This window comes from Terrapene carolina, unplaced genomic scaffold (genome assembly GCF_002925995.2).
Source record: "Terrapene carolina triunguis isolate 2854851 unplaced genomic scaffold, T_m_triunguis-2.0 Scaffold85, whole genome shotgun sequence".
Taxonomy (NCBI): Eukaryota; Metazoa; Chordata; order Testudines; family Emydidae; genus Terrapene; species Terrapene triunguis.
Window position 1 is genome coordinate 60679670 of NW_020664436.1, and position 14675 is coordinate 60694344.

General features: G+C 38.8%; 1 protein-coding gene across 2 annotated transcripts in view; it reads left to right on the top strand.

Annotated features, from left to right (window-relative positions):
• TBC1D32 (TBC1 domain family member 32) overlaps window positions 1-14675 on the top strand; it is a 157010-nt gene that overhangs the window by 119758 nt on the left and 22577 nt on the right. For both annotated transcript variants that reach the window (XM_026649841.2, XM_026649842.2), the window contains exons 29-33: window positions 4170-4239; window positions 5813-5928; window positions 7149-7303; window positions 8981-9121; window positions 12661-12849. In XM_026649841.2, the coding sequence (XP_026505626.1) occupies window positions 4170-4239; window positions 5813-5928; window positions 7149-7303; window positions 8981-9121; window positions 12661-12849 (671 nt within the window). The remainder of the gene's footprint in view (window positions 1-4169; window positions 4240-5812; window positions 5929-7148; window positions 7304-8980; window positions 9122-12660; window positions 12850-14675) is intronic.

The following is a 14675-nucleotide window of genomic DNA, read 5'->3' on the forward strand; positions in this document are numbered from 1 at the left end:
ATGGATTGTGTGATGTGTCCTGGATGGAAGCTAGAGGCATGTAGGTAAGTATAGCGGTAAGTAGGTTTCCGGTATAAGGTGGTGTTTATGTGGCCATCACTTATTTGCACTGTAGTGTCCAGGAAGTGGATCTCTTGTGTGGACTGGTCCAGGCTGAGGTTGATGGTGGTGTGGAAATTGTTGAAATCCAGGTGGAATTCTTCAAGGGCCTCCTTCCCTTGGGTCCATATGATGAAGATGTCATCAATGTAACGCAAGTAGAGGAGGGGCGCTGGGGGACGAAAGCTTAGGAAGTGTTGTTCTAAGTCAGCCATAAGAATGTTGGCATACTGTGGGGCCATGCGGGTACCCATAGCAGTGCCGCTGAAGGTATAATTTGTCCCAAAATCTGAAATCGTTGTGGGAGAGGACAAAGAGGACACCTGATGAGACCAGGTGTGTCGTAGCCTCATCAGGGATACTGTTCCTGAAAGCTTGTAGTCCATCCTCGTGTGGACATTCAATAACAGATTTAAAAGTAGCCATCCTTCAACAAAAAAGCCTTCAAAAACAGACTTCAAAGAGAAACTGGAGAGCTACAATTAATTTGCAAATTTAACACCATTATTTGGGCTTGAATAGGGACTGGGAGTGGCTGGCTCACTACAAAAGCAGTTTTCCCCTCTCTTGGTATTGACACCTCCTCATCAATTATTGGGAGTGGACCACATCCACCCTGATTGAATTGGCCCTGTCAACATTGGTTCTCCACTTGTAAGGTAACTCCCTTCTCTGCATGTGTCAGTATATTTATGCCTGTATCTGTAATTTTCACTCTATGCATCTGAAGAAGTGGGTGTTTTTACCCACAAAAGCTTATGCCCAAATAAATCTGTTAGTCTTTAAGGTTGTTTTTGTGGATGCAGACTAACACGGCTACCCTCTGATACTTGGCAACATGGTATTCTTGGAAATTAGATGTGATGGGTACAGATGATAAAAATATTTTCAGATTTTAAAAAAGGCAGAAAAAAATCTCTTGTAGAATGTATCCCCTTGTCTGGTTGTTACTAAACTATTCGTTGCCAGGGATGACTTTTGTCCTTGGTGTATAAAGATATTCTGAAGAAAATTTTATTTTTTTAATTAACCGGATTGCACTAAATAATGGGTATTTTCATCCAAAGAGCAGGTAACGCACATATTTCAAAAATCTCTCTCCCCTACTAATAAATTGTCCAGTCTGTGTCATAGAGTGGGAAAGATTATCTGACTTTTTTATTGCCATATATTATATTATTCTCAGTATGAGTTTTTAAAGGGTGTATGTGTGGAATCCTGACATCCATCAAATCATGAAATTTTACATGGATTAAGAAACATCTATTTTACATTTCATTCTTTTTAAAAATCGGATTACACATGTTCAGTATAGTTCTTTTTTTCCTGTGAACTGTGAGAGGAAAGTGAATCTGTCCCTTATGTTTAATTCTTTTGCTGGATTCGACATATGGGAAAATGCTACTATAGCCTATTTTCTTCTGTTTAATTACAGTTCCTGTATCACCTCTCCATCTAATTGACATTTCAGAGATGTTCTGCCTTTTGTTTGAGGAGAAATCATGTTCTTATTGAGAAAATCGATCTTTTGAGGCTTGAGTATTGAAAACCGTAGTGTTTCAAGACAGTTAAACATAACAGTTTTATTGATAAATGTCTGTCAGATCAGTTTTGTGGAAAATTAAATTGTGCATATTGAATCAGACAGTTTGGACTTCATTACAATCACAGTCAATCTTTCGTCCCAAGAACAAAAATCCACCTGTTGTCCATGGATTGTGATCTACAATATTTAAGTATCCCATACAATTTTTTGGTAATCTTAAAGGAACACTAAGGTTTTATAGCTCCAGTTTTTTAAGTAGATGGTGATAGTCCTCTGGATTCTAAATATTTTTGTTTTGTTTTGTTAAATCTTCATTTTCAGTCCGTTAATTGAAAAAATGAAAAGTCATGACTCTACATAGGATGAAAAGTACAATTTTTATGTTCCCTTTGCTAGCGCTGGATTTGCAGTTAACCTGCACTATGTTCAGAGCTATGATTACATCAGATATGCTAGTACACAAAAGCAAGAGTTTTTGGCTTGACAAGGTACTATATAATGTGGAATTGTTATTAAATCCAAACCCCATGTTAATTTTATCTTCCTTTAAAATGCAGAGAAAAATATAAAAGGGAATATGATAAAGGGAAAAATATTTTCCAGCAACTAAGAAATTATGACAATGGAGAATAAAAGGCAAATAAAATCAATGAAATCAATTATGTTCTTTGAATACCAAGTGGATAATAATAACTCACTGTTGTAAATTGAAAAAGAGTCTCAGACTCTGGGCTGTGATGCAGTCATTTTCATAGTATCATTGGCCCTAATTACACAAGGCATTCTGACTTGGGTGCCTGGAAAAATAATTCCCTCCTATTGTTGTGGGTTTGCTATTTAGAGCCCATTAGAGAAAGACCTTGTCTTGCTCAGAGAACAAATGATTTTTCTTACCTATAAATGATGTTTCACAGATGGACAAGGTCAGTTTCTAATGACCCTTGTTCTTTGATGGTTATATCTTATTAGAGTGACCAGATGTCCCGATTTTATAGGGACAGTCCCAATTTTTGGGTCTTTTTCTTATATGGGCTCCTATTACCCCCCACCCACGTCCCGATTTTTCACATTTGCTGTTTGGTCACCCTATTTCTTATTAATGTTTTAATACACAGCTTGTGTTTTCTTATCACTGTTCTACTGTTGAACTGTCTCTCTTCTTTGTTAAATGTAATTTTCCTGTATTGTGTTTTCTTCACTCTTTCAATAACATTTTGATCTATTTCCTCTGATCCAAATGGAGGGCTTATTTTCTTAGTTGCTGTTCTTAACCTTTTTCATTCCAGCCAGGGCTTCACCTCCCCCAGCTTGTAAATATTTTATCTTTAGTACAATGGTGTCCATGGCTTGTATGCAAACAAGGAAACTAGAGAGCTCACTTAAATTGGTACTAGTAGCTCCTTTAGTTTAGTTTCTTATGCCTGTTCAAGTGGGATGGGAGAAAATACCCATCATATTAGAAAGTGATCTGATCCATCACAGAATTATCACTTCCATCCCGGGAAAATGGTATATATTGGTTTCTGCTGAGATATATTAAAAATGTGACAAACAATCACGAATATTAAGAGAATCATGCCATCCACTGGATAGATGACAAAAACCTGCTTATTGTAAATTTATTAGTACTTTCTAGCCAGGAACAGAAACTAAACTAGAAAATGAAAATCAGAACCTGTTTGACCCTGAACCGCTCCAACTCAGAACATTTATTATGTGCTAATTGTTTGCTGAGAAATCTACACTTGTCTTTGATTATAATGTGTGTGTGTGAGAGAATATCCTTTTGTTAGGTCTTTTGCATTTAGGATTTAAATGTGTGAAAAAATAACATTTATAGAGGATGCTTAGTTTTAATGCACCAGATTTATTAGTTTTTTGCTCTACTTTACAGCTTTTTAATCCAATACAAAGTGCCTAAAGTAGATGCGTACATTACAGTCACGCAGAACAATAAATGCTGAACAAGTATCAGAGGGGTAGCCGTGTTAGTCTGTTTCCACAAAAACATTTTTAAGAAATGATGAAAGTAATTGTAGATCCCTTTCAGTTCAATATTTTTAATATATTTGGTGAGATTTACAACACTGTATATGCAAACAAGGTTGGCTTTATACTTGTGAGGTCTCAAACTGTTGGAAGGGAGGCAATTGGGCCAGGAGTTACAGTTTTGTCTGTTTCACCTGCCAGAGAGAGGATGTTATGCTGAGAATGGAGGTATCAGCAAGTAGGGCCCCAACTAGTTGTTTGTTCTAGTTGTGCTGAAGGCTGGTTGTGACCATGAGAAACATGCACATACTTGCTTTTTGTTTTCAAACATCTTTTTTAGAAAAAAATCAGAGGGTTCAGTTGTATATAGTTTCCTGTAATAATCTTTGCAGAGATTACTGACAGCACTTCAGATACAAAACAATGTTCTAGACTTGGCATTAAAATATGTAAAAATATTACTTTCATCCATTTTCAATTAAAATCATCATTATAATGCAGACTTTTTACATGTTTATATTTCTTTTGTTTTTAGCTGATGATGCAAATGTGAAGAATGAAAGCCTTTCATCTGTGCAGCAGCTTGGCATTAAAATGACAGTCAGGTACATTGTATTAAACTATTTCCCTTGTGTATTTCTAGAGTTTGTTTGATTTCTTTGCAATGACTTTAATGATATTTAATCCATCAACTCAACGTTTTGTACCATTTAAATCTAAAGATCATTTTTGAGCGAATGAATTCTTATTTTAAAGATGAAAAAGGTATTAGCACATGATTAAATTATCTGCAACAAATTAAATAGGTTATTATTCATTATTGTTCTAAGGGCTAATTGCAACTTGTTTAGCAAGATTTACAGCTAAACTTACATTATAGAATCATAGAAATATAGGGCTGGAGAGGACCTCGAGAGGTCATATAGTTCATTCCCCTGCTCTGAGGCAGGACAAAGAATGTCTCTGACAGATGCTTGTCTAACCTGTTCTTAAAAACCTCCAACAATGGAGATTCCACAGCCTCCCTTAAAAGCCTATTCCATACAGGGCTTTGGAGCTGTGCTCCAGCTCCGCTCCAGCTCCAGGCAAAAACCTGCAGCTCCACTGCTCCGGAGCTGCTCCGGGCTCCGCTCCAAAGCCCTGTATTCCAATGCTTAACTATCCTTCTATTAGAAATATTTTCCTAATATCTAACCTAAATCTCCCTTGCTGCAGATTAAGCAGATTATTTCTTTACCAAATTTCTACACCACTTTCTATAGGAATTTCAGACCCTGACCTTGCAAAGGATCACATCCATGCTTAACTTTAAACACGTGTAATCCTATTAAAGTCAATAGGAGAGCTCATGTGAGCGAGGTTGCATAAGTGTGTGAAGGTTTGAGGCCTAAATTTCCAAATGATCTTAAAGAATTGCCTCATATGTAGGACTTTGCAATAGTCTTATCTTGAAATCACAAAGAAATGGATAATGGAAGCAAGGTCTGTGTCTGAAACAAATGGTTGAGACCTTCTAGCACAGTGCAGATTGAAAAAAAAAATACAGTTTTGTCAACTGCTGCAATCTGAATGTCCAGGGACAGCTGTGGATATAAGAAGACTCCTATGATAGGTTGCAAACCTTAGGCCTGGTCTACGCTACGGGGGTGGGGTGGTGGGTGTCCAATCTAAGTTACGCAACTTCAGCTACGTGAATAACATAGCTGAAATCAACGTACTTAGATCTACTTATCGTGGTGTCTTCACTGCGGAAAGTCGATGGCTGCGCCTCTCGCCCTGGTGGAGTACCAGAGTCGATGGGAGAGCGCTTGGCGGTCGATTTATCGCATGTAGACTAGACGCGATAAGTCGACCCCCCCGCTGGATCGATCCCTGCCCGTCGATCCAGCGGGTAATGTAGACAAGCCCTTAGTAAGGAATGTCTGCTGTGCTCCTTCAATGAAATCTAGATCAGTTCACCAGTTGCTTCCCGAACTGTCACCAGATTGAGTCCCCTGCCCTAACCACAGTATACAGTTTATGACATACAGGGCTATGAGTTCTTAACTTTTCATAAATTCTAGAACTATTTTAAATGCATCCAGGAAAATGTGTTCTTGTTTTTAAAGAATAGACATTTTATGTTTTACTTTTATTTAAACTTAAGTGTCTAAGTTTGTTTAAACTTTATTTTATTAGGTATGGTAAATATTTAAATTTGCTGAAAGATGGTGCTGAAAATGATCTGTGCCTGGTGTTAATGCACTGTGACAAATTTCTGAAACAACAGCAAACATCTGTACAGTCCTCACTTCGTATCCTTTTTTGATGACACAAGTTAGATTGACCAAGACATTAGTGACAGTTGAACTGTCAAAGAAATTTTTCATATATCTTGTTCTTTGAATTCCTGGTGGTGGTGCAGACTACATAGTATTTTTCATTACATTTTGTGCACACACAAAAGAAAAATCCATTATTATGAAACCTTTCTATCACTAAAATGTGAACTTGACAGAATAACTGTATGATCTTTGACTGTAATCTTCATCCTTCCCTTTCATTTGATTATTAAACTTGCTTGCGTGTCTTGTCTGGTTTTGATTTTAAGCTCTTCGGGGCAGAATCATGTCTTTTAATATGCTTGTACAGTGCCCAGAGCAATTAACTCTGATCCCCATTAGGTCTGCTAGTTTCTTCTGTAATATTGATGATAATATTACTAATATTGAACATTTAGTCATCTGTAATTATAATTTGATTTGCACTAAGGTTTTGATCTAACATTTTTTCATATAATTGTGTATTTTACTTGTTTGTATAAAAGAAACACAAAACAAAAAAACGCTTTGACAGGCTATCTTACCTAGTAATGTGTTTGATTTATTATTTTATAAAATATTTAAGGATGCTGGCAAAATATACTTCATTTTTAAAGCCTTTCAATTTTTTATGTTTACTAATGTTTTATATCTCCTTGGAAGTTTGGAAGCTGCAACTTGTTTTCTTACTGAAATGTTTTTTTCCACCCTCCTCTTTATTGCATGCACACACTTGTTTAGTGTTATAAAAGTACTTATGGGTGTTGGGCTACTGGCATTACCTTAAAATAAGCATACAAGAACCTAGGTTTGTGTGTTTTTGTTTTTGTTTTTCCAAGGGTCATGGAAGAATTATGGAACTTTGCGGAGAGGAAAATTAGATAGTTCAAAGTCTAGGGGCCTAATTTATCCCAGTGAATTTTACTCCAGTTTTATGCTGATTTAACTTTCATGGACTTTTTATGTTCAAGAAACCATCTTCAGTGTAGCTACACTGGTGCAACACTGGAGCTGCTGCAATAGGACCCTAGGTCTACACATCTTGACATTGTTCTGTTTGAATTGTTATATTAACTTTCAGAATCCCATTTTTTTTAAAGTACCTGATTTGTTGTGATTCACAATCTATTTTAATTTTTTTTTTATTTAGCTGATTATTTTATATGCCAGCAATAGTTGGTTGTTTGTCAGAGTTCCTTAACGTTCTCCTACAGGTTGTCTGCAGGAAGGTTATGCTGGCTATGACTGGTTTGCATCGTCTGTATTTCTGATAATGTCAGGAGAGAGAGAGAAAACATTAACATTTCTTCAGCAATTTTCCAGTCTTCTCATCTCAGCATTTCTCTGGCTGCGAAGACTGCATGTTTCTGTAAGACTTTAAAAGCTTTTCTTTTTAAAGGTGGCTTTGAAATTTTTAAAAGGAATGTTTATCAGTTTCACTGAGTTGTTGTTGTTTCACTTTTCATTAACATCCTCTAAGTGAATGCTTGTCCCTTAAAAATTCTCTCAGAAAAATATAGATTTGACATTTGTTCAAATGGTTGTTTAAAGGCAGTGAAATAACGGGTAGACTAATGGTAATGGCAGTGTTATTGAATGTTAAAGTTGGCAATAAAATAAACTTTATTAGTTGTGTTAAATTCTTTGTTTAGGGAGAAGGTACTATTGAGTGGCCTTTTTTATTATTATTACACTGTGCAAGTTCATTGTTTTGATTATTAGCTTTGTTGTATTATAAAATCAATAAACACCACAAAATATCAGAGTTGTACAGAAAAATACTAAAATGCTTTTAGTAATTAGAAACTTCCGTACTGACCAAGTACTAAATGATTCCATATTTCAAATGGCTGGTATTTAAATCAAGCTAGTTACACAAGCTCCATAATTTTCATCCTTTGTTAAATATGATGTCATCTATTTTAAAAAATCTTTTTGGTTTGGTTAGGTATTGTACATTGTCAGGTTCTGTAACTGGTGTAAATTAAACTATCAGCTATAGTCAGTCACTAGAAAATTGTGGGTTTATTAGATGATTCTCTAGCTCTTTTTCAAGAGGGTGTTTGTATATTCCCACTTGTAGTACATACCATATGAACAGCACCTGGTCCAGTTCTGTGGCTGTTCCAGCACTGAGAAGGTTGGCTTCATTTTGTGAGTCTTGTTTGTGCTGACCATCCTCCGTACTGAGGAGTTTGGTATCTTCATAGCTATATTAACAAGTGTGGAACCTCCAGGCAAAAGTATAACGCAGTTTTAGGCTAAAGATCCCCACATTAAATGTTAATTAGCTCCAGCAAAACATTAACATGTACAATCCAGAACCCAACTCTACCTCCTTCTTGCCCCAAACAGAAATCTTAATCTCTCCCATTATGTAACGCTCAATCCCAACTGAGGTGTCACCTATATGGAGTGGGAGATTGTAGTATACATGCAACCTCCTGTGAGCCAGGACCTAAAGGCGGAAGAAGGAAAAGTTCAAAGGAATGCACATCTTCCCCAAACCAAAACCACATTACTTACAAACCACACATCCATCTACCGAGAACATTCCACACTGGTAACCTCTCATTCCCTTCTCCCATTCAAATCGAACTTCACTCCTACCCTCCATATATATTCTCCTCCACATACACACACCACACCTGGGCAAATCATGACAGCTCCATCCAACTCTCTACCCACTATATAGAATTGCAAAAAGAAACCCTCTCGTATTCTCCGCTCCTTCATTTATAAACAGTCTCTGTGAGTCTGCTTGGGCAACGGAGGGGGGTGGGAATCACACTTCCTACTCACAAAGGTAACATTCATTAAACCATATATGTAATAAGGAATTGGGCTGTCAACCGAGAGAAATAGCCGGTAAACATTTTTGTAACAGTTACTCTCTTTACAGTTTTCCACACATTTTGCCACACTTTTCTCCTGCTTCTGGTACCAAAGAATATTTACTTATTTAGTAGTGTCTTTTAAAGTAAAATCGTACATTTTATTTTATAGTAACTAACAATTATTATTTGGTGTTTGCTTTGTTGGTCAGGTACACCTACCTATTGACACAGCAGAATCTGGCATCCACCCCATCTATTTTTGCAGTGCTCACTACATTGAGATGTTGCTGAAGGCTGAGTTGCCACTTGTCTTTTCAGCTTTCCACATGTCTGGTTTCACTCCATCACAGGTAATTTACAAAAGCATATTAAAGCATTGTTAAATGTTTGACTTAAATCCACAAAATCAAGGATATTCAGAAAAGGTTGAAGCTACTATGGCTCAGCTACGTAACAAGCTATAAAACTCAGCCACAATAAAATGACTAAAGAATAAAGTTTTAGTCTTCAGCCACACAAAGTAAATTGTTATGAAAATCAGGTAACTATTCATTTTGTAGGTTTTTTTAATATAGATTTTTATGTTTAGGACTAAAAGTACACAGTTAAAACATTTTAAAATGGAAAACAGTTGACTTCAATGGAACTTCAGCTGAGGAGCTGCCCCTTCCTGTTTTATGCAAAAACTTGACCAAAATGTGCTGGATTTTTTAATGGAATCATAAGGGGTAAAAAAATCTCAGTGGCACGGTCATTTCCAGTAGGGTCTTAAATTCCGTAGTACATTTGTATGATGTATGGTATAAGACAATTCAGCTTATATTGGAGTTAAAGTTCCTGATATCACAACCAATCATTTCAATTAGGTGAAAAAGCAAACCCAAATTCATATATTAATGTAATACTAAGGCTGAGATATGACTCAAACACAGCAACCGTAGGTCCTCTCGTGCTTTGAAGATGTAAAGTCCAGTGTAAGTGCTGTTGCTTCTAGAGATTTACTCAAGGCTATGGATGAACAAACACACAGGCTCTTCTTCGCCTTGGGCTTAACCCATTAAAAAGGTCATTTTGTGCCAAGACTTGGGGGCCCAAGTGTGTTCTTTATGGGAATGGGTGTGGATGTGATGCAAGAATTGATTAAAAGAGAGAAAACATGAACTCATCAAGATTTACAATGTCTGAATTTGATTCTACTTCCTTATGTGTACTGCTCAGTCTTACCCATAAAGGATAAAATTTAAAATATAAGAAAAAGCTGCCTTTCAAAGTGAAAGGAACGGACTATTTTTTTTAAATAAGAAAGGGGAGGAAGTGTAATAGCACAGGGCATCAGTTCACACATGACCTGATCCAGCTATCATTGAAGTCAATTGTCCTTGTCTAGTTTAGGATTAAAAATACATTGTTAGTACCTGTTAATGAACATATCCTTACAACACACCTTTTCTCCTCCTTTAGACAAGCATAATGAGCGGGATCTGGTCCCAGTAAAGGCTAATTGCCTGAGTTTCAGAGATGCTGAGCATTCCCAACTCCCACTGGATTCTAGTTCCTACAGGACAGATGTTCTTATCACAAAAAAGCTCACATGAAGGGAATGAATGTCATGTATTAAAGCATTGGACTGGGATTCAGGAGATCTGGGCTCTTTTCTCATCTGTCCCAAAGCCTCCTTGTGCAATCTTGAGCAAGTCACTTTAAGGCCTCATTATCAAAGGTGTTGAGATAAAGAATTCCCAAGTCAATGAGAGTTGTTGCTGCTCAACTCATCTGAAAATCAGTTCCTTAATTTCTTTATTCTTCAGTTCCCCATCTGTTAAGTGGAGGTAGTAATATTTCCCTACCTCCACAGGGGTGTTATGTGGATAAAATCATTGTACGTGAGGTGTTGAAATACTACAGCGATGAGCAGTTGAACAACCTACTAACTAAATAAATCAATATTGGCATTAACACCCTTATTGGAAGTCTCAGGGATGTTAAAGACTGAATGAACATGGAGATTGAACTAGCCTCCATGCAGTCCCTCCAGGGTCAGGGCTGAGGCATATTTGTGGGGCAGTGTGGAGAAAGGTACTGCACAAGCAGCAATAGTGCAGGCTATTGAGTGGAATAGAGGCTTTCCCTCCAGGAATATCACTCTCACAAACACTGCACTTACTTTTAAAAATAATAAATAATCTGTCTTTGCAAAAATATATAAGATAACTTGTATGCCAAGTTTTATCACAATTCACAGTAATACCCACAGCAAGAATAAGTTTTGAATGGAAACACGTAGAATGGACACCACTGTAATAAGCACACATCCTCTGGCTACATTATTGTGTTATTTTATTGCAAAAAATAATGCTTCAATATGAAAGCAACTTTAACATATATAAATGTCAGTGTATAGGAATACACAACTGAATGCAATCTCATTCCAAAGCATAGCCATTGTAATCTAATTAGAAACACAGTACTTTCTGCTGCTGCATATTTTTAAACACTTAGGGGCTGATTAACAAAGGATTTGTGGTCTAGAGCTAAATGAAGTGTGCTATACACAAGGGATTAAGTAACAAATTGTGATTTAGAAATGGAAAAAACAAGAGCTGCTAAAGTCTTCCATACCATTCAATTAAATCCAAAGGTGCCTCAGGGAAGGACCTACCATTCATTTACAAGGCACAGAAATTCTTTAATTTAAAGGGAAACACACATTAAATACACCTTCAAAGACATCCATGCCATTTAAAAAAATCTTAAGAAAATTCAATACATAAAGAATAGTTTATTTTTTCTGTCATTAAACTTTGAAATTTGTGTTTCAACTTAAACAATTGCCTGTACAGATGTACATTACTGGAATACATGCATTGGGTTCTTCTATATAGCAGTGTCCATCAGGGCTGTACATGCATTATTTCAGGGCCTTTGATATCAAATGAGGATCATGGTCCCTGCTGCACCTCAGTTCTTTTTAACCATCATAAGCAGTGAGGCCAAACTTCAAAGCTCACTTCATGATCCTTTTTCAAAACCCCTTTTTCCTGTTAGCAGAACAATAGTTGTTAAGAAGAGAATACGTTTAGGACAATTAATCTGGAGGTTTTTTCACTTTTGGGGTACATTTGTTTTGTTGGGTTGACTTTGTTGGTTAGGACAGCACTGTTATGTATCACTTTTGCATTGTTCCAACCCAGACACTATTGAGACCAACATGTCTGAAGCCAGTAGCTGGCTTTGAATTATTTTTGATCTTATCCTTCTCTGACCACCTCCTGGAGAGTCACTTGTTCTTTTTAAACTCCCAAGAGTTGTGAGCCATATGGGAAGTTCTCAAAGGAGGAAAATAGTTACTGAACTTAGTGTGCTAACTGCAGTTCTTTGAGATGGTTGCCCATCGGAATTCAGACTTCCTGGTGTACCTTCTTTAGAGCCTCAGGTGAGGGAGTCTTCAATACATGGGAATGACTAAAGGGCATTGGGAGCCAGACCTCTTTTATGCTCTTACATCCCAGTACACGGGAAGAGTTTAAGACCGACACTGCTTGCTACAAACTTCTGGGTTTGTGCAGTAGAGGCACACTTTTCTTAAGAGTGGGGATCTACACAGGCCTCTCTTCAAGAACCACAGTTACTATGGTAAATAATATTTTTTATTCAATATACCAACCACGTAGTGTATCATTTTTAAATGCATATATTAAGCCGGGGTTCTCTGCCTGTTAGTCATGACCACCAACTTATGGGCTGGGTAGGGGTTCTGGCTAGATCCTGGCTGGATGAGAAGGGGGCATGGGATGGTCTTGGTATGGAAAGGGGGTTTGTGGTATAGAAAAGTTATTAATTAATCACTGAATTACTGTAAGAAATTGAATTTGTTTTTGTATTTTTCTAGATTTGTCAGCAGTGGCTAGCTCAGTGTTTCTGGAATTACTTGGACTGGAGTGAGATCTGTCACTACATTGCTACATGTATTTTCCTTGGTCCTGATTATCAGATCTATATGAGTATATCTGTGTTCAAACATCTTCAGCAAGATATTCTGCAGCACACACAGACCCAAGATCTACAGGTTTTTCTCAAAGTAATGTTTTTTTCTTTAGATTACCAGATTAGAGGAAAGCTACACTTTCCAGACTGAAAAGAGATATTATTTTGCCAAACAACTGAATTTCCAGTATTGATTTTATTTTAGTCTCATTCATCTCTCTCTCTCTCTCTCCCCCTCTCTCTCATGTCTGTTTTCCATGAGGAACAAAGGGCCTTCGCCACTACCTGCTATCTTTGCTGATCTCCTGCTGCATTCTTAGCTTGTTCCCATGTCATTCTGATAGCTTTCAGTTCTGTTTCTTTTGTGCATTTTCATGTTATCCTTCGTCTACATCATTGTCTTTTGCCCTGGGAATTCCAGTCCAAGGCCTCTACTGCTATGTTATTCAGGTCTTTCCTCCATCTGTGTCGGGGCAGGCAAACTTTTTGGCCTGAGGGCCGCATCGGGTTTTGTAAATTGTATGGAGGACCGGTTAGGGGAGGGGGTCGTGGCCTGGCCCACACCTCCTATCTGCCCTCCCCCCCGGGACCCCTGCCCCATCCACACACCCCCGCTCCCTGTCCCCTGACTGCTCCCGGACCCCCGCTGCCCCATCCAATCCCTCCTCTCATTCCTGACGGCCCCCCCCGAGACCCCTGCCCCATCCAACCACCCCTTCTCCCTGTCCCCTGACTGCCCCCAGAACCCCTGCCCCTGACTGCCCCCTGCCGCCCCATCCAACCCCTCCTCCTTCCTGACTGCCCCCCGGGATCCCTGCCCCCATTCAACCCCCTGTTTTTCCGCCGACCGCCATCCACACCCGCGCCCCCTGACCACCACCCCGAACTCCCCTGCTCTCTATCCAACCCCCCTGCTCCCTGCCCCCTTACCGTGCTGCCTGGAGCACCGGTGGCTGGCGGTGCTACAGCTGCGCCGCGTGGCTGGAGCCGGGCCACGCTGCTGCCGCCGCCGCCACAACATAGCACAGAACACTGGGTCAGGCCGGGCTCTGCAGCTGTGCTGCCCCAGGAGCTCACAGACCTGCCGCCCAGAGCATTGCGCCGGCGGCGGAGCGAGCGAGCTAAGGCTGCAGAGGAGGGGGAACAGTGGGGGAGGGGCCGGGGGCTAGCCTCCCGGGCCAGGAACTTGGGGGCCGGGCAGGACAGTCCCGTGGGCCGTAGTTTGCCCACCCCTGATCTATGTCCTAGCCAACTCAATTGTTTTTATGTAATTTGCTTTCCTATTGGTTTCTGTTTCGTCATTCTCCAGAGTTGTTTATTTGTGACTTTTTTCTAGCCATCTGATATTGAAGATTTGTCTAAGGCAGCTGTTAATGAAAACTTGGAATTTAAATAATATGGTCATAATAGGTCTCCAAGTTTCAGTGCCACATAGTAAGACCAACTGTATACTGGTGTTATATATTCAAAGATTAGTTTGGAGGGAAAGATTTCTGTTTCTCCAGATTGGCTTTAGAGTTACAAACACGTCTGGCTTTTACTCTTCTGGTTTTAAAGTCTTCATCTGTTCCACCCATTGTATTTACAGTGTTGCCAAGATATTTGAAATAGCAGGCTTCTTCTTTGTCAGTCTCTGAAATTTCTGTTGGTGTTCCGTGTTGTGTGTTGATTCTCACGGTTTTAGTTTTCTTGGTGTTGATTTTTCAATCTTACTAACTCTGCAGAGGCCTGGCAGTCATACGTTGGAGCTTTCATGTCTCTGTGAGTATGGTATAGCAAGTTGATGTAATCTGCAAAGTCAAGCTCCTGTTAACTTGTGTGGCAGTCCATTGTCTGACCCTGTGGTCTTTCTCATTACCCAATCCCCTACCAGTAAAAAAGAACATAGGTGACATAAGACATTCTTGTCTGACACCTATA